A 21,508-nucleotide genomic window follows, 5' to 3' on the forward strand; every position below is an offset into this window, starting at 1 on the left:
GGTATGACTAGGGTTCTGATTTTGTTTAAAAAAAAAATAATAATAAAAAAAAAAAAAACAGAACGCCCCATGAAAATTTACGTTAAAACCCGGGACATCCTAAGAAAACTTGCAGTATGGTCATAGGTATACGTTGCTTTTTCTTAAAATACCAAAGTTAAATATCCTAGTTCAACATTCACTGAAAGTGAGTGATAGTAAATCGTTCTTATTGAAAGTTGATCATCAATAAAACTGATGTTTATATATAATATCTATCGCACGAATGATGATGTAGAGGAAAGCAGAGATATTTGGAGTTTTGAACAATTTCAGGAATGTCAGATTATGTAAATTCGGGACATCTGGAAGACCTAGGTATGACAATTCTCAGTGCTTAAATTTATCTTCTTTTAAAACTTGATAAATTAGCGAAAATTAATTATACTCATCCTAGACTATGACTTTGCTTTGTTAATATTTTAAAAAAATCAAATGGCTGATAATATTGAATGATGAAGGGTGGCGTCACATTTATACAGTCCAGTCCAAACTTTATAAAGCACACTGGACTGGAATATATAAACGTAACACCATCCTTTATCATAGTTTTGTTTATATTAATTTGTTGTTATTTCTAACCTAAGAATTTCTAATTTAAGGTCAAAACGCAACAGTACCAAATGGATCAACAAGATCAAGTGGTACGAAAAAATTACGATCAAAAAACTATGCATCTCCAGATTGTGGATCTAAAATAGCAGGTACAAATCCAGAAGTAGTAAGCCCGGGATCTATTCTTTCACCAAATAGAGATGAATATATGTTAAATGTGTGTACCAATCGTATTTGGTTTGTGGTGGAATTATGCGAAGCCATTCAAGCGAAAAAGGTGGGTATAAAGTTTATTATGTTTTTATTACTTTTATCGAAACAGGATTCTCTCAAGGTGAAGTTAATAAAATTAAAGTGTAAATCACTAGACTCTGTTATAGGCGAAATTTTCAAATTATCAAAAGAACGTAAGCGTTTTAAACTAATTGCTGTGCAGTAATTTGTCATTGCGAAGTTATGAATTAATGGTAGTTGGCTACTTGTCTCTGAATATATAACATTTCTCTTAATGTGTTAATCTGAATTCATTTTATAAACTTATATTGTTCAATATAGTTTCATATTTGATCACTGGGGGGCAATACTGTATATGTTGAAATGATCACAATTCAGTTCTCTAGGAGAACTTCAAATATAAATTATTTGTAAGTGTAACTGTTATGTCATTAATACTAATTAAGGGAAATCGAACCCAAGCATATGCATAGCAAGGCATGCTTTTTTGAACACTTCAGAAAAGCTGTACTAGCAGTTCACATGATTACCTTGCTAGATTACAAAAATTAACTCTGAAATAATATTTAAATTGTGCAAGATATTTATTAAACTACAAGAATATCATTGTAATACTTCTCGAGTTCATTGGTACAGTTCGCAGCAAAAAACCTGCAACATGAGCATGTAAGTTTGTGAAACGACGAAGTCTTTGTTCCAAAATAAAAGTGTTCAGGGGAGGACGCCGAGGTTTCTCCTGGCGTGGTTCGTACCATTTAGAAGTTATGTTGATTCCCTGCGCTGTCAGGCGTAGTTTTAAAATAAACTTACATGCATGCTCATGTTGCAGGTTTTTTTTGCTGCGGACTGTACAAGGATTTAAGTTTAGAGTTTTGACGCTGGACACACCCATGTGTGTGTATATATAATTCATGAATGACCGATTTTTAATGGTACATATCTTTGCAGCTAGATAAATCACATCCATTAACGAACTCTGTTCCTAACTTTTGACCATCTTTATCCTGGCCAAAATTTGATCCTTCAAATTCCTAACTTTTGACCATCTTTATCCTGGCCAAAATTTGATCCTTCAAATTCCTAACTTTTGACCATCTTTATCCTGGCCAAAATTTGATCCTTCAAATTCCTAACTTTTGACCATCTTTATCCTGGCCAAAATTTAATCCTTCAAATTCCTAACTTTTGACCATCTTTATCCTGGCCAAAATTTAATCCTTCAAATTCCTAACTTTTGACCATCTTTATCCTGGCCAAAATTTAATCCTTCAAATTCCTAACTTTTGACCATCTTTATCCTGGCCAAAATTTGATCCTTCAAATTGTTATTCAGAGTTTTTATTTCCGAGACGGACAGTAAATGTACGAGTTTTGAAAATCAATCTTCTTAAAAATTGTGTTTTTTCCAGTTTTTCTGAGTATATATTATTCCCGTAAGTTAGAAATTAGAAAAATTCGTGGAAATTAAAGGGAAAAATCTGAGAAAGGAGTTTTAAGTATGTTTAAACTTTCGCTAAAGCTTTGATCTGAAATTACTTCCGTGTATATCCGTTGCGAAAGTTTCTCACATTATAAGCAGGTCATAGTGATTAAAATTACGAATAGAATACTATATCAACTCATGAATAAACACGAGTTTCACGAAAGGAAAACTGAACTCTGCTGTCTTATAATAAACATGGAATGCAAATAAGTGTTCTGTGTAGGACAAACTTCCGGCTAACAGTTACTCGAGAATCTTCTTCATTAATTTTGGAGATAATTTTAAAGAAAATATACAATGTTAAATCGCTTTAGCACAAACAAGGTATTTTAAAGTTTTTCGAGTAATTTGATGAACATTGCGTTACTTACGTCATTGGAGATAGCCTTGACGATAGTTTGTATAATATATACTATTTTCTTGAAGCTTCTCTTTGATTTAATTTATCTACAAGTTTTGATGTCTGGGTTTGATATAATTTTTTATTCCGCTGTAATTTTATTTATGTCCATTAGCAGTTATAACTGAAAAATCATACGTTTAAGAGACCTAATAAATCTACGAGGCGTGTTTAAGTACAGTTTTGAAATTCGGCCGCTGCGGTTGGCATTCCGCGCATGCACGCTATGTACCTACATCTGTTGGCAAGCTACAGATTCCATTACGGAAGCATTCGACCGTGTTTACGTTTGTGTGTGAGTAGTTAAAATACCACCGCCAATTGAGAATCATGCCGACTATGAAATATGCGCTGTGATTAATTTTCTTAGTGCTAAAGGCGTGAAAGCGGATGAAATTCATTGTCAGATTAGGGAAGTGTATGGAGAAAACATGATGAGCGATGGAATGGTACGGAAATGGGTTAGTTTTCAAAAATGGCCGCACGATTGTTCATCATGAGGAACGAAGTGGGCGACCAGGACTTAGCGCAGAAAGTTGACGAAAAAGTGAAAGAGAACAGACACTTTACGATTTCGTCGTTATCTGATAAGTTTCCTCAAGTTTCAAGAAGTGTTCTGTTTGAAATTGTGATTCAACGCTTAAATTATCGATAATTGTGCTCAGGGTGGGTGTTGCAGGTGTCAAATCAGGCGGCAGACCTCGACAAGGATAGTATTCAAAAGCTTGTATGATAAAATAAGTGCCTTAGTATTGGTGGAAGCTATGTAGAAAATTAGATTAAGGTACAGGCTTTTATGTAACAATAAAATTGTTACGAAAAGTATTACTTTTTTTATTTATTTCCAAACTGTACTTACGTAAAAACCACGCTTCGTACTTTTCAACTTTTCTAAATCCATTTTACGGGTAATAAAACATTACTTGAAAGTAGCCTTTTTCTCAATACTACATAACTACGCAGGGAAATTTTGATTCTGCACAGTCCTGAAAGATGTGAAAAATTAGGTGCGGGACTAATAGTACACTACTAGTTCCAATCAAGATATATTATACTTAAATAAATGCTCGATCACAGTTTGCTATCAGAAATTGATTTGGAAAATGTAATCTTCGCGCCGAAATGGCTTATATGTTACGTTTTTCTTTATTAATTATATTAGTTGGTTGTTTCTAGCGAAAGAGTAGATGCTTTTGTTTGTACCATTTGCTAAAGTACTTAACGATTGTTTTATTAAGAAATCTGTGTAGCTTTAAAGATTCTTTAAACGAAAGGATCTTCATATTGAAGAAATTACGAACGTTGAAGAAGCTGTCAATTCTGTTATTGATACGTTAAATAGTATCTAGCAATTGTTGGTAAACTGTAAGTTTCGAGATTTTCAAATTCTTGTCTACTTTAGTTAAAATTTTTATCGTCATAAAGGTGCTGTTAGAGCCCTTTTGGAAGGAGATTGCATCAAGTTAATTCCCCTAATTTTGAAGTAATGATGCAACAGTATTGATCTAAGTGTTTTTGAGATGCTCGTTTATTCCTTAGTGATTTGTTTAATAATAATAATAAAAAAAAAATACCAATACAGAGGGAAGAACGGGTCAAGCACCTCTTTTTAAATATTTTTTATAAAAAATAAATAAAAGCACATTCTGCCCCAGAACCCTTCATTTATCGAAGTTGATTACGGAAATAATTTTTCGTTGCTGAACTTAGATTAACGAAATCAAAGAGTATATCTTTTTTTAGTTATTGAAGCTTTAGTGTATTACTGCTTTTTAAAATTTCTTTACTTTTTCAGATCGAATTAGCGAATTTCGAACTTTTCTCTTCGTCTCCTCGAGAGTTCACCGTGTCAATAAGCGATCGCTATCCGACCCGAGATTGGCGAAATGTTGGGCATTTTGTAGCAGAAGATGAAAGGACCATTCAGAGTTTTAATCTAGAACCACATCTGTTTGGAAAATTTATCAAGGTACTGCTTTTAAAAGTAATATGTATAGTGCTGTAAATTATGATGTAATAAACTAGGACAGTGGTCGCCAAACTTACGAAGCTTCTGAGCTACCGTACAGTTTTTAAATCCTCCTGTGAGCTACTGTTTCGTAACTTAAAATAATGTTTTTTTGTTTATTATTTGGAATAAGTGATTGTGGGAGATTACTTATTATTATACTCGGTAGTAGGATAATACTATTTTTGATGCATTTTGATTATTTAATGAAGTTACATAAAAGGTTATGACAATAATATGTAGTACATAAAAAAGGTTATGACAATAATATAGAAATTACAGATTTAACAAAAATGCCTGTTATGGAGAAAGACCTCCACGCACGAACTTCTTATGCGTTGTTCCTCGGCATAATTAATAAGTACTTATAGAAGGTTATAGTGGTACAGGCTGAGGTCCATCCTGATGAGGTTCTGATGGTTGACTCTAAGTTGTCCTGACTGATGGAGCGACTGTCAAAGGACTGCCTAATTAACCCCTTTGTTTACCATTTCTATGGTTTATATATCCGGTTTTTTTGGCTTTTCACCTGTATGCAGTTCCTTATTTTGTTATTGTATTTGGATATTTTTATTTTTATTTTTAGCTTTCATTTTTTTGAAAGTTCGTTTACGGAACCTCATCCTGTTTTTCTTTTTTCTTTTTAATTTTGGAAGCTTTTAATACACATTGAGCTGAAATTATATTACATTTCCTAGTAAATATAAAATGAAACTATCAAAGTTAGCAAATGTGTAATATACACACCAAAAATAGTGCACAACCCCACGCGCATATAATCAACTTTGAGATAAGGCTGACAATGGCAGTTGCGCGGGAGAAACAAGCAATAGTCGTCAGTGCCCCCTGTCGTTAGCGTCAGCTCAATGAAGGAATCAAGGTTAGCCAACCAAAGCGTTAACGCAATCTATCGAAAATGTCCCCGCAAGCTACTAGAAGCTCGCGATTGACGGTTTGGCAATCACTGAACTAGGATAAACTCATTTGGAATGTAAAGTTCGGCTGAGCGAGTAATTTCTGCATACCACTATTACCGTGCAAATTTGGCTCAATGCAATTCAGTCACGGACTAGTTTGATCAGGAACGACTGATGATGTCATATGATGTAATTTTTCGATCATTGATTGACATGACCGATCGATCTTGCTTCAAAATCATTTATACTACCATCAGTATCACGTGCAGAGTTCACCTGAAGTGTCTTATAGAAATCACTTTACGGAAAATAAATAAATAAATTGGACACAAAAAATCTTCACTCGCTCAACCTAATGAAGTGTTGGCAATGCATAGTGAGCAATGCATAGTGACTTGAAACGCTATTATGTAATCTTATAAAGGTAATGGTTTGTTTCCCAATAAAGATAAACAGAAACAGAGGCTCTGAGAGGAAAAAGTACTGTAAAATGCAATAGTTTGAAAACATTACCAGCAATGAAAATTTAACCTGCCTATGACTTAACTTTAACCATGTCTTATCCTCGATGATATTTCGGTTTCTAGCAGAGATTACTTGAGAGTTCTTATTTGTGATACTGCTTTCAAGTTGTCAGTTTACATCCTGTTCAAGTACTAGCAGTACAATGTGTTCCACCTTTTCCAACATACCTTTTCTATTGTTGAAAATTACTTCCTCAGATATTAAAATGTGTGGGGTTTTGTATTGATATTTGCGTTTTAGTTGACACTGGAGGTAAATTCAAGGTATGTTTCCGGGTAATTTGTGATAGTTCCGGTGGAAGTACGTATGGTTCGTATTCCATGTTAAGAGGGTGTGATGTAGTCGTAGTTATGAAATGACACACAACGCGTATCCAACTTCATCGTGGCTAAACTATGAGTTCTTACCCTGGAAGCAGACCTGGGTTCGACTTACCGGGGTGCATGTAGTTAGGATCTCACTTGAATCTGTTGATGTGTTTGTCTTAATATAGTTATCGTGTTGAAAAAGTTCCTTTAATTTGAAGGAGAAAAAAAAAAAAAAAAAAAAAAAAAAAAAAAAAAAAAACTCAATCTTTTGGGGCTGAACGCCTATAGTTACTCAGATATGATGTTAAACTTGAAATATTGGAGAAACTTGGAACAAAAAATTATCTTTTATTAGTCTATATGAGCAGCATTGTCTTCACTGTCACCTGGTGACTACTTAGCCTCACATATTCACATTGAAAATGAGCGATGAGGTATGTACTTGCTTTCTGTAATCCTAGTCCCAAGTTCGATCCACGGTGGAGTTAGACTAGTATAACGAGAGGTACTTCGGAACCCACTTTAAGCAGTGAATTCCTTCTCATATAGCCTCGGTGCTGAAAAGGGATAAATTCGTATAAATAAAAAATAATAACTTCTGGTTATAAGCATTTTTGTTAGAAATCTAATTCATTAGGCATATTACAAAACAAAATACCAAGTCGCCTTAGTGCCTCAATAGTTATAGTAGATTTAGATACGGTATTTTCTATTTTTTTTTTTTTTTTTTTCTCCCTAGTTTATAAAATTGAAATACGTTAATGTGACCCCTTACAAAACATTGATTCAGAAATCTTCCTATTTCCATACTGTAACTAAAAACTTTTTCGTAAAGAAAGCACAATTGTCACTATTTTCAGTTAAAATCTTGAACAGTCTTGAAACAACCACGTCAACATAATTTAACACTAGAATTACCAAGCCCGTATTTGCTACGTGCAAAGGTCAAATTTGCACGCGCTTTTTTCAAGTGACTTTTAAACTATACTTATTGAAGTTCACATTTCAATCTTACACTAATAACAGAAACATTTGAGGTGGTTCTACTTTATATTTATCATAAATGGTTACATATATGGTTATGTTAAAATCTTTGCTTCGGTTTTGTCTTGGCGGTACGCTTTTCTAAGCTTCAGTGTTCAAATAAGATAGACGTAGGCTAACACTTGTTTTTGGGAAAAATAAAATGCACCTAGTACCAATAGGGAGTCAAATCAGTCCGCGCCAAATAAATGTTTTTAAAATAAACAATGAAAACTAACAAAAGTGAACATTATATTCAAACGAACAGTGTAAAAAAAATAGAGTTCTTAGGGAACGCTTTTATCCTGGAAAAAATTGGAAATTTGAACGCGCGGGCAAAATTTGACCCCTTTCCCCAGCGGTATTTCTAGGGTTAATTTTCACTATCTTGTTTCATAAATTAAAACTTAGAATTTTTAGGTTCATAAATTACTTTGTTTAGAATACAATTTTTATCAAAATAAATGTCAATTCCCAATTGTCATGAAAGTATCAGTTACATATATTGTGTATATTTCTCATTCATTTCACAGGTTGAGCTGAATTCTCACTATGGATCAGAACACTTTTGTCCCATCTCCCTTTTCCGCGTTTATGGAACAAGTGAATTTGAGGTGTTGGAAACGGAGGACGAAACTCAAGAAGCGCAGCCTGATATCTACGATGATGATGATGAGCCTCTGGGTAATTGTACAATCAGTATGTTTGGTTTTTGTAGTCCATTGGCCTTATTTACAACACTTTTCTTTCTTATTTTCTGTTCTTGTGTGTATTCTTTTGTGTTTATTATGTTAGTAGAAGGTCTTGTCTAACTGTTGTGGTAATTGTCAGTGAAAGTTTATAGGAATAAAAGGTGTGGGTAAAAGTAGTTGTTTTTCCATGTGATTTGAAGAAAATTTCCGTCGACATGGGGAAAAATAAAAGAAATATTGTGGATTTCCATAATAAAATAACCATAGCAACATTCAGGATACCCAATTTAATTATATAAATGAAGAAATAGAAACTGACATTGAGAAAATATATTATCGAAAGAGGTTACTGATTTCCATAAGTGTAACGTTGGAATTTGAAAGTATTTATCAATTCACATGTTGTTAATATTTTGAAACAGTTTAGTATTTTTCTTCCCATTTGTTCTGAAATTTCTGTACTGATTTTCGATACACACTAAAAATAATTCTTTGAAGCAGGAAATATTTATCGAAAGGAGTTACAAGAGAATTACAGGTGTTTAACCGTAGAAGTGTATATTCACATTACTTAAAGAACATAAAACGTAACTAAACCGAACACCTATTACATCATTCACATCAATGTTCCCTGAAGAGAGATAATTTGAATAATTCATCTGCAATATTCCAGAGCCTAATCGGACCACTGGTAGGGCAGAAAATATTCAAATTTGACATATATTTATTTTTCCTTATATTTTGTATCCATTGAAAATTCTAAGAAATTTATATCTTCTATCAAACTTCAGAAAATAAATAAATAAAATTTAAGAAAAAATAAATTGTTAAAAATTTTGATATGTAAAATTTGCAGCCTAGATGAGACCGACTAAGATTGGAGATATTCCAGATAATTACTCAGTTTGTGTCTTCAGGAATATGGAGGTGTTTTAAATTTGAGAACTGAGAACCCAAAGCATTTTAATGCAAATAAAGGTAGAGAGAACATTGGTAAATTTAACAGTGCAGAGTTACTAGCAGAAAAATTAAAAAAAATAAAAGTTGATATATTTTGATTTCACTTATATGGAAGCGGAGTTTTTTTTATATAGTTGGAATTACCAATGAAGAGTGTTTCGTCAGTCCAAGAGGTGTTTCAAAGCAATTAATCAGTTATTAAGATTTTTTTTTTCATCTTGATACTTGAACATATATATTAAAAAAAAAATCCATATTTTGTTTATGAAATGGTAGGTTTAGAAAATATATTTCAACAATTTACGCACTTATTTTATATTTGGTTATATCAATATTAGTTTTATTAATTATCACTTATTATTTGATGAGGAATATATTTGATTCAGTAATTCGAACAGGTATAGTAATAACAATTAATCTTCTTGAAATAAATTTGATCACGCACACCAAAAGTGAACGTCCATTTTTGACATTCAGTGCATCTGGAGTAAATGTTTAGTTGCTGTTAGAGAAAAGTGGATTTCGAAATTGAGAAACATGCACCAAATGAAATCAATTGTTCCATTTAAGATTGGTTTCTGTATCCAGTTTCCTATTAGCAGGTTTGAGAGCGATATGAACACACAATCCAACTTCAGCCGGATGAAATGATCGAGTAGTATAAGGTATTGGACTAGAGATCGCAAGACATGTCTGTCGTGGTCTCCAGTCCCACGCAGAATGTATAATGTGGTGTCCTTTCACCATTAGTCTAAGTAGCAGAATCGTGAGATGTAAAACTCAAAATTGTTTAAGTGAGAAAATTTATTTATATTTACACTGTTTATATTGTAAATTTATAGTGGAATATTGGGTTATTAACAGCAGTATTAAAATATTATTTTCGTCTCTGTATTATGTTGCCTTGAAATAATTAGCAGAACAGAAATTTTATGTAATATTTTTTTAGTGTTTGATTTTTTTTTTAACGTAACTGTTCTGTTCGTTCTTTTTAATTTCGTAATACAATCTGTGTCTTTTTGCAACATTTTATGTATTCTGTATTAGAAAGTATTCTAAGGTATACACAACTAATCGTAAAGCTTGATAAGTATCTGGCAAGTTAACAAGTAAAAACACTATTAATTTCCAGATATGGATACTGGAGGTCCACCAAAAAATCTCTTTGGAAGTGCACGAGATGCCGTTATGAGCATAGTTAAGAAGGCTGCGGAAGCGCTCGTCAAGGGAGGTGAGTAAATCTAGAATGTAAATTTGTTATACGTACTTGATGCACGAAGTTTGTTTCTATAAACGACGAACGTAAACGGAAAGTTAAAATTGTAATTTATTGGTCATTATTTTTCAAGTAATCCATTCTAAATCTGCCTTAACAATTCCAGGTTGGATTACTGTAGTTTTAATCTGTTTATAAATTTATCTATTTATGTAGACTGTTGATGCTAACCTTCGAATGTGGATTGGATTTTTCAGCGTAACAAACTTGGTGTAAAACCGTATTATACAATCGAAAACTTCTTCAGCTTTCGTAGCTATCTTCATTTGTAAACCTTTTTTGAAGGTTAAACATTTAACTACTAAACAGAATTTACATGCTACAGTAGCGCAGAATAAGGATGAAGTTGGTAGCAATGTGGAAAATTTTCTTTAGAATTCTGTTAGTGTTGTGAATAGTTTCAGAATAGAATGATTTTCGGGTTTTTGATATATTTGATGAAGAAACCTGGAAATATCCAAAAGGAATGATCAACGACGAGAGATGAGACGTTAATATGGATATACAGAAAATTAGCAGTGAAGAAATTGAATTTTAATTTGCGCATAGTGAAGGGTGCTTACAAATAATATTGATAACTAGTAGGACCAACTGGCCTTTTGTTAAGCCTAAAGAAGAGAATCCTTTTAAGGTAAAAATACGTTAAGACATTTAAACGAATAACATTAGTATTAGCTTCAATATTCGATGGACATAAACAAACATTACTTTTCAAACATTAGCTTTTTAGTTACTCTTGTTTCAACCTGTTACAAACTTCTAACACTTTGCCCGATTATTCCTAACAGAAATGTTCGGAAAAGTGGAGAGGAGAAAAGAAAATAGAAATAATTAAATTGAATAAGTGCTAATGACCCACACCCTAAATATTCCATAGGAACGAATACTAACGCAGAGAGTGGAGTGGAAGTGACAGACTGGACCGGGACTCGAACCCGGGACCTCCGACATATCGTGCCGATGCGTAGTCACCCACTATCTCACTCTCGAGGTCGGTGCTCTCATCTCTGACCATGTGGGTTGTACCACAGTCCCCTGCTTTCATTAGTATATATAAAATTACAACAGTCATAAGGTGCTCGGTATATGTATACTGGATTGCCCAATCACAGCACGGGGTTTGCTACAACCAACGTGGTGTGAGATGAAAGTACCAACCTCGAGAGTGAGAGTGGGTGGCTGTTCTGGGAAGCGGACTGGGTGGCATAGTAGTTAACAAATCGGGACGGTATGCCGGGGATTCCAGTCCTGGTCTAGTCGGTCACTTTTTCACTATTTGCGTTTAAATTGAATAAGTAGGTAAGCACTCTCGCTGTTACTCGATGGTATCTTACGAGAAAAGAAGGTATTTTATGAAATGTTATTTCAAAAATCTTTCAAGAAGAAAATTAATGAGATAAAAGCACTGAATTAGGTTCGGTTCTTTTAAGGGCTTAACCCAGAAAAAAAAAAAAAAAAAAAAAATTAGGTTTGCCTCCAGTGAAACAAACCCTACATCCATATAACTGAAGTACACACTGAACATTTACAGCCATTGATAAAAGAAAATAACTTATTTAAGATCTTTTCTTTTGTTGCAGCTTATATAGTAAGAAAAAATGGTACTTGTATGTTCATGGTATTAACACAGTAATTTTAAAATTTCTAGCTTTGCTTTGCAATGGAAATGTTTCAAGAGACACCTGAAATATAATTCAGTGTTATAAATTATTATTGAAGCTCTTTTTACAATTGGCCACAAGTATCCATGAACAATTCTCGTTGGGCTACGGTTATTTTATTTATTTTCAACAATTAACCAACTTCCATGTACGGTCTACGAAGCTAATTTACATTAGAATCAACACGTATCAAAAATAGTAACAGCACTGGGATAAAAAGTCTACCAGGACCTCAGTATGATCGATCTACGCTTCAAACTCGATCTCTAGATCGAGAAGCGAGAATGCTAAGCTAGTTTACGGTCGCTCGGTTTGCCAATAATTGTTTATATATACAGTCATGTTATAGTGTGTAATAATTGTAGTCATATGGTGTGTATAGTGTCTTTAAATTGTGAGAGAGATACTTTGACGCAAATGATTAAAACTTCATTTGTGCAGGACACGTTGTAATTATTGGTTGCAGAATGTGATTGTATTTTTAAAGATGAAAATAAATTTGAATTTGGGTTCAACTTTCTTCCAAATTTCGGTAACTTAATGTCCTTAAGTGAAATGTGAATAATTTTAATTGAAAGCACTTGATAAGTAGCTATATTTTCACTTCCCAGAGAATTGTTTAAATTAATTTATATTGTTTCTTTTTTAACAGGAGATTCGTCCAACGCCACAACCGTTCAAGTAGACCTCACTGAAATCGTGAAGAATAAAACTTCAAAACATCATTGTGTAACACCGAGTCATATTATAGTGTGTGATAATTGTAGTGATGCGTTATTTAGTGATGTGTATGGTGTCTTAAGTTGTGAGAGTGATGCTTTGACGCGAATGATTAGATCTTCTTTTGTACAAGACACGTTAAGAAGTAGTATGTGTAAAAGTTACGGTTTAGATTTTAGAATTGGTGCTCCTTATCCACTTAGACCAACAAAGGAAGGAAAAGTTCGAAGAGACTACCTATCATCGTTGTTACCAAAGAAGTACATCATTGCTTTATGTAATGTGTTGGCCGTGTTAGAAAAGAAAGTTGTTCTAAATATCAGTCAAATGGGGAGCTTGAATGAAAGTCAGAGTATAAAATCAGAACAGGATTATGAAGCCGTACTACTTCCATCGTCAGAAACAACATGCACAGTGAACAATGTGGCAACGACTCCGGTTGCGTGTGATCAGGCTAGTCCTGGTATAACGGCCAGTGCAGTCACTGATTGTAATACCGTAGTAGATAATGACTCTATAATTTCACTTCAGATCAGTCCTACAAAAACTCTTAAAGATGAAGAACAAATAGAATTACCCAAAAGCCAGGACGAAAAGATAGTGTTAGAAACGTCAGCTCTTAAAACTGAGGATCCTATTAAAATTACCGCATCTGCTGTGTCGAATCAAACTGTACCAGAGACTGAACCAGTTGATAAAATTTTGAATGAGACTGTCAAAACAGAAACTCAAATTCCACCCATATCTGACCATGAAGGAACTATCAATGTGTCGAAAGAACAGGAAGGACCAATGGGACAACCGGATGTTCAAGATGTTGCCAGGAGTACACCCAGTCCTCCTCTCCAAGATCTTTCTCTTGACTCATTGTTATCAGAGCTAAAGGATGTTGCTTTTGATCAGTCAGATCCTACGCCAAGTACACCAACTCTCTCATCCGGAGGAGCAAGTGAGGCAGTAAAAATCTCGTCAGCTTCTGATGGAAACCCTTCCTCTGTTACACAGATGCAGAAAGAATCGCTGTTCGTGAGACTTTCCAATCGGATTAAGGTAAGTGTACTACAGTACCTTAGTAATTATAGTAATTATTTTTCCAGTTTAAATCCTAGAAAGGTTTCATTTTATAAGAAACTAATACATCTTTGCACACTATTAAAAGTAATTTGCATTTATATCCAGTAGTTACATATTCTGGAAGAGGACAATGTTAACTGTGTTGTTAATTTATGCAAATCATTGTTAGTCCTTCGAAACCGAAATAAGAGTAGTTGTTTCCACCCAGGTATTTCCTTGAAGTAGATGGGAATAGTTCTGTAATATACCATCTGACTTTTGAATTCTTCTGTATACTAAATAATGTAGCGACTATCTTATTTTTAAATATTCCCTTGAAGTAGGGAGTGATAAATTACATTAAGAGTTCCACCAAAATATGTACGGATTTTCGAACTTTGAAGGATTCACAATATCTATGCACTTGCCATATATATAAAATATGTAACTTTTGAAGTCTCGAGTATATTGTGCATATAAAAGTTAATTTTAAAACAAAGATATATGCTTAATATGATTTCACATTGATGGTTCATTCCAATTTTTGCATGCACTCATATTCTTCAAATTTCTTTCCTGTTTTAACGATTATTTCTAGAACGTTAAAAATTTAGGTTCTTCACTTTTTTATTATGTCCCATCATATTAAAAGTAATGTTGTTTCATCTTGTTCAAACACCACGTAAAAAATTGACTAATCCATTTATGTGGTTGTTCAATTAACTTTCAAACGAAACGATAATTAGGGACTTGAATGAGAGACTGCTAAAGTTCCCTACTCCATATAAAAAACTCAGTAAATTGACTTCTGCATTTTCTCTCATTTTATGTACTTGACATTGACAATATTCGGAAAATTGAGAAAAACTAGAAATACCCGACCTGAACTGGTGGTAGGCTTGAACTTCGATCTCGAGCAGCAGCACAATTTTCAGTATTTTGCTTCTTACCCTTCCAGCCCCATCGCATCAGATATCATCCGCCAATTTTTTACAGAAATAGTATTTTATTATTGATTTTTTTTATACTTATACTAGCTAATGCCCCCACGTGTCATTGTGGGCAATATAGTGTGTTCTTCCTTTTGTATTTTTCATATAGAATTCGTCTAAACTCGAGGTATCGCAAAAAATTCGAGTGTCTCATATGGGCATGTCAAAAAGCATTCTCACCACGTTTCTTCCATTCTAGGTCAAGCATGTTAAAAAAAGAAAAAAAGAAAAAAAACCTGAAACATGCGTTCAATTATTTTAGATTAAAAGTTCAAAAGACCAAATTTCATATTTCTAGCCTTGAAGGATTCCGAGATATAACACTTTTATAATAATTGCAGCCTCCACCCCTTTCTTTCACCTCATCTCCTCTGGGACAAATATAAAAAATACGAAGTTTCATTTTATGTCTCTAATATTCAGGAATTCGGAGATATGAACATCAGTATAATAGTTACCACCCCCTATTTCCTCTCCTTCCCCGTTGAATTTCCAAAAAATCATCCTTAATGGTACGTTATGTCAGATCTTATGCCCTGTCCAAATTTCAACTTTGTAGCTTAATTGGGTTGGCCTAGGCGTGGCTGGTTTGAAATATTGAGGTTTCGGCGTGTGACTGATAGGTCAACAGTACTTTCGAGCTTGTAGCGACGCGTAGCTCCGTTGTCAGTACAGTCAGTTTTATTAAATTATGAGTCTAATTTTTAACTTCGTAGCTTTCGTGATCATATTCCTCCACATATGGAAGATACAATACCTAAAAGTGCTACTTGCAGATTTAGTCTAGAAACTTTCAAATTAATATAGCTCATTAATTAGAAACCACACAAGACAATTAGACTATACTGTAAGATTTCAACGAATTTTTCAATGTTAAAAGCGAAACATAACAGAAAATCAATTTAAATGTGTGCTTTTGATGGATTAGATTTCAGTTTTGGCAGTATTTACATTAAATTACGAGATTTTGTTGGTAGATTTAATTGGATTAACAGTGATAAAAATTCACTCGTGGGCCCTTGGTTCAATGTCGTTCAACCTTCGTTCAACCTTAAGGTTTCTTAAGTTACAGTGATCAGCAATTAATTACAAAATACCATTTTCTTTAATTACAGGCGCTGGAGCGTAATGTATCCCTGAGTACTCAGTATTTGGAAGAGCTTAGTCGCCGTTATAAGAAGCAAGTGGAAGAAATGCAGCGAGCCTTCAATAAAACTTTAGCTGCCATTGGAGAAGCAGATAAGAAAGGTCAAGAGAGGGAACAAAAGCAAGCAGAGGAGCTGGCAGCACTGAGAGGTCAAGTGGTTGTTCTGACCAGTGCTGTGACAGAGTTGCTGCGAGAACGAGAAAGCTGGACATACAAACTAGGCGTAAGTACAGTATTCGAATTTCATGAAGTGTTAATGTAAATTATGTAAATTGTAGTGGTTAGAGCTCAAAAAGATGTTTTAGTCGAGTGTTTTTTTTTAAGGAAGGAGACAAGAAAAAGAAGAAAACTACGCTGATGAATATAATTTATTGGAAACGGCAATGGTACATTTTACAAGCCCTTGTTACACTAAGGCGTATTAATAACTCAGAGATTATGAAGGAGAATGTAATGAATGAAACTGTGAATGCATTTCTAAGTTTTTCTCAATCTAGATCAGTTTGGGATACACACATTTTAGAAATGAAGGTGAATTCGTCAGTTAAATTTGTCGCGGTCTAGAACCTTTTGCAGAGCTACAACTGACCTTCATGCCGTAGTTTACCCATAAGTGTTTTAGTCTGTTGGAGAAAAAAGGGCAGTATAGCCGATCCTGATCAAACCCTGGTATAGTTAGATCTCGACTTCCTAGTACTCATGGGAAAATATTGTCCTGTGCAAATCTTTGTTGTTTGAGTTACTGGCTTCGTCCCCATCTAAGTTCAAAGTTTCACTAATTGCTATTCAGAACAAGGACTAAAGGGAAATACAAACGTTAAGTAAATGCAGTTTGATTTTAGCAAATCTGTGTTATAAGTACAACGAAAGACTATTTTTTTCCGCAATTGAGGGAACCCATTCCTGGAGAGTAATCCACATTATTAGGTATTCAGTCGAGACATGAAAAGAATCTTACCAGACGAACTACCGGTGAAGGAAAGTGTGATTAAAATAAAGCTATGAATTCTACAACAACTTCTAAAATGTGGAAGTGATCTTATGTGCATCTAGTCCTGCTGTACTTTTGTCAAAACAATGTAAATGTATATTAAGTGAATAGCGTGTATTGGATTTTTCTACTGTACTTGTCGCTCACAAAGCTTGGGTCACTGCAGAAGTTGGCCATCACAATGTTTAACGTTCATTGATTACAGCAAATGGGCCCCCATCCAATCCTAACCTGGACTTTTTGGAGACCACCTTGTTACTTTTTATAAAAGCATTTAACATATTTTCCGTTCAGTTTCTTCGATATTTCCTACTAATAGCTTCATAAAAATTTCTAACACCCTCTTTCCTTCGGTGCTTGTCATCCTCATAATCTTTGTACAGTCCGCAGCAAAAAACCTGCAACATAAGCATGTAAGTTTATTGTGAACCTACGCCTAACAGCGCAGGGAATCAACATAGCGTATAAGTGACACGAATCACGCCAGAAGAAACCTCGGCGTCCTCCCTTGCACACTTATTTTGGAGCAAAATACTTCGTCGTTTCACAAACCTACATGCTCATGTTGCAGGTTTTTTTATTGCAGATTGTACCTGACATGGGCAGTGCGTGCGTGATCAATAGGCTTCTTCGTGATAGGTACAGTACAGAATATCTTCAAGCACATTTGGCAGCAGCATCTTCTAGTCAGGCTTAGCCAACACACAATTATGAAGGATCTTCAGAGTATTCCTGTACAGTGAGAATCTTATATCAAAAGCATGGTCTTTACGAACCTAACAATAGGATGATTTTACCCCCCGAAAGCATGTATTCATAAAGTAGTTACTTTATCTCGAAATTTTTCCATTTGGTATCACAATTCAGCCTAATATAGATTACTAGGAAAATTCTATTCGACATGGAAATTGAACAAAATTATAATTCTAATTTGTTACGTATTTTAATTGAGAGAAAAATACAGTGACTACTACGTTCTTTCTTGTTTAAGTCTAACCCCCTTTATAAACGACGGAGTATTACAGACACACTCAGAATGCTTTCTACTTTGTCTGACAAGCCGGTGTTGTCACGTTCTCACTCTACTTTTCCCTCTTCCTTTTACCCAAACGTCAAAAAAATCTCAACTTGCGTCAAATGGAGTTTGTAGTGGACAAATGTCGTGTGCGTAGGTTTTCTCCGGATTCTTCAGTTTCCTCCCACTTCCATCATTCCACTATTTCACTTATCAGTCTTCTTTAGCCTGCACGGCATAAACGTGGGACGTAAAACCGAAAGATTTCATTTCCGCCAATATGTTATATATTCACCAATGTTATACATTCTGCTATTCCTTTATGATAATAGTTGATTTAAATTCTCGTGTACAAGGTGGCGCAGGGAAATGGGAAATTTTGAAGTAACGTAATTTGCACGAATAAACATCTTTTATTGACGAAAGTGCATATACACACTGTCATTTTTTTCATTACAAAATGTCACACTCTCTACTTCTTAATCAAACTTTATAATCAGAAGTTTAGTGGAATTGAAAACTAATTACTTAGTTGAAATATATATCGCTCTTTTTTCTGTAATATATAATCGAAATCGAAGTCTAAAAAAGAATTGCAAGACAGATATTGTTCATTACTTAAATTAGTTGACTTAATTAGAAGTGAGGGTATGAGTGGGCCGAATTGCAAAACTGTCATGGCCATCGATCTCCCAGGTTCTTACGTTTCTTCATCACCTCCATGTCCTAACTGCATTGCAGTTATTGTACTTTTGTGACTGGGTTTGAATGTTTTGTAGATAATATTAACTTTCGTGGTGAACTTGTTGTTGAATTTTAAAAATTGACGGGTGCAAAAAAATCTTTGCAGTATAAAGCACCCAATCCCAATATCTTACTCTCAAACCTAAATCTTCTGCTAACCCTGCTGGTAAATTAATCACTACGCTACCCACTTTGCTTCCTGACCAGCCACACATTTTCCATTCTTAAAGTCGATGCTAAACTATCCACGAACCGTTCAAGTCCAGTTGTGCTTCTACTATTCAATGTATCGACGTGTGCATAATCAGACAGCGGACTAGGTAGCGTAGTATTGAACTCTGTAAACCGCACCTGTCCTCAACGGAACGATCGGCTGCGTTTATGTCAGCCCGTCTCTAAAAGGTTTCAATGAGGAATAATATCTTTCTTGCCATTTGCGATACTTTAATTTCGAAATAGAAAATGTGTAATGTGTGTAGTACTCTTAAATAGCAGAGTAATGGTTTTTGTTCATGGCTTTATACAGAAAATAATTTCATTGCATTTGTGCTAGTCTTCATATCAGTGCAAAGACTATTGCTGTTTTGCCAAGATGGCAAGAAAAACTTCAGTTGTATCAGCTAGTTGTTTTCATGTATTGCGTTTTTGTTTTCAGGTTATTTGCCAGCACGTCGTCTTTCTAATCGTTGGAATCTTCGTATTCGTGTTAGTGTTGAATCTTTGCCGAAGTTCTTCAAAAGAAACCGAGGCAAACCAAGTAACGAGTATATCTAACAAAAGCGTCAAGCAACAAAGTAAGACAGAACAAAAGAAATTGAAGCGACGGAAGTCAGTTGAAGGTGTGAGTGGCCACCAGTCTCCTAGGATTCGGAAACGAAGGCCAAGTGAGGAAGCGCTTAATATATCTGGTGAGTTAGCAACTAATATACGCTCCATTTAATGCAACATTAATAGAGACGATTTTTTGATGACACGCGAAAATACGAAATGTATCAGTTTTGTACGAAAACGTTGTGTACCTAAAATATATACTTTTTCACCATTTGTTAGGCCATATAACGTTCGCGATAAAACGCGAAATTCTGTCGAATTAGCGAAATTTGCAACAAGTCCCGATATTCCACGAAATTTACTCAAAAGTGACAATTTTTCAACGCAATGTGATGAAAATTCTCATTTTTGAGAAAACAGACCACCATGAATTTTTGAAATTTTACATGCGAGCTCCAAACTGTATCTACGGGTGAAGTGGATAGTGTGGAAAGAGTGTTGCGCGGTATGTTAAGTGAGCATTCAGAAATCGCTGGAAAGTGTCTCCAACTAATGTACACTCCTATCCAAAATTATTGTCGCATGTCTATATGTTGTTGTAGGAATATAATTTGATAAAGAATTCGAACGATACTTCTTATAATGTTAGTATGTGTATAATCGGCAAAAACATGTATGTGACACATTTCATGTCAAAAGAGCAGTAAATAAGAACAATAAAACGAAAATAAAACTTGTCCATTTAGCAACATTTTGTTTCACTCATACTAATTTTCGTATTTATAATTCTTTCTCTATGAAATTTACCACAAATATTCATTTCCCGATTATACACATAGTATCAGTATTACAAGTATCCTAAAAAAGAATTATCAAATTATGTCTTACAAGAAGACAGTTATAGATATGCGACAGTCATTTTGGACATGAGTGTACATATTAGTTTCGAATGTTGTGGAGAGGGCTCTCTTCTTACAATGACATACTTACCGACAAAAGAACAAATTTAACACCAGAAAACATTGAAACAATGCTTAAGTGTTATTTGCATAAGTAAACTGTGAACACTAAGATTATTTATTTATTTATTTATTTTATTAATGTTCTCTCTCTGTGTGTTTTTTCTTTAAATGATACTTTTACTCAGAGAGGATGCTTATTGTTATTTTTTTAAGAACTCAAATATTGTTTGATATAGTCATGCACAAGCTCATATGGTGATTGGTGAGTGGAAATTAAGGTGAAATAAAATGTAACTAATTGTAATTGTCAAGGAAAATAATGTTCTTACATTGAATTTTTATTTACGATTTTATCCCGCTTTACGCGTATTTTTTTATAACGAAATTGCGAGTTTTTATTTACTACAAAATTGTGTCTAAACATTAAACAAATATTCAAGTAAAAGATTATTTGAGGTTGGCTACAGGAACATAAGAATAAACTGCCATAAGTTATATCACTATAAATGTTACTTCATACAGGATGTCACAAAAGCCATGCACTATATTACGCAACTTAAAGGATGCTTTGATGTACATGGCACACACCAGATTTGCGCTTTTAGACAAATCTCGTAGTTTTGCATACACGTCCCAAGATGTCTAGATGGTCTTTTAACATGGCAGTGTGATCCTGAACTTGAAATGTAGTACGAGCAGAATCATTACACCGATGCATACAGTTATGGCGATTTACCTTGTTTGCCACAGTGAAGTATACTTCGTCAGTAATAGTATGTCTTAAAAAATCTAAATCATGTTGCAGTTCCAATAAGGCTCATTGACAATAGTCATGTGACAGTTTGGATTATTGTTGTTCAGTTTGTGCAGTAACTATTGTTTGTGTGGGTTGGTTGCTAGTCTTCCTGATATTAGCAGAATGAGAATGATATCGTAAGGACTTCGGAAGACTCGAAACAACTTTTAGAAACAGTGCTGCTGTTCATCACGTCATCTGTGATAGTTTTCGGCTTCTTGTCATCATAGTACCCA

General features: G+C 34.2%; 1 protein-coding gene across 7 annotated transcripts in view; it reads left to right on the top strand.

The window, feature by feature from the left end:
- The window catches only part of LOC145672778 (SUN domain-containing ossification factor), a 161,028-nt gene that overhangs the window by 129,638 nt on the left and 9,882 nt on the right, over positions 1-21,508 (top strand). For 6 of the 7 annotated variants that reach the window (XM_081741969.1, XM_081741943.1, XM_081741953.1 and 3 more), the window contains 7 exons: positions 642-871; positions 4,507-4,680; positions 8,026-8,191; positions 10,277-10,375; positions 12,734-13,851; positions 15,962-16,216; positions 19,399-19,651. In XM_081741969.1, the coding sequence (XP_081598095.1) occupies positions 642-871; positions 4,507-4,680; positions 8,026-8,191; positions 10,277-10,375; positions 12,734-13,851; positions 15,962-16,216; positions 19,399-19,651 (2,295 nt within the window). The remainder of the gene's footprint in view (positions 1-641; positions 872-4,506; positions 4,681-8,025; positions 8,192-10,276; positions 10,376-12,733; positions 13,852-15,961; positions 16,217-19,398; positions 19,652-21,508) is intronic. The other variant, XM_081741947.1, reaches the window with a different exon arrangement.

The sequence above is a fragment of the Thermobia domestica genome, chromosome 2, assembly GCF_964235325.1.
Source record: "Thermobia domestica chromosome 2, izTheDome1.hap1.1, whole genome shotgun sequence".
NCBI lineage: Eukaryota > Metazoa > Arthropoda > Insecta > Zygentoma > Lepismatidae > Thermobia > Thermobia domestica.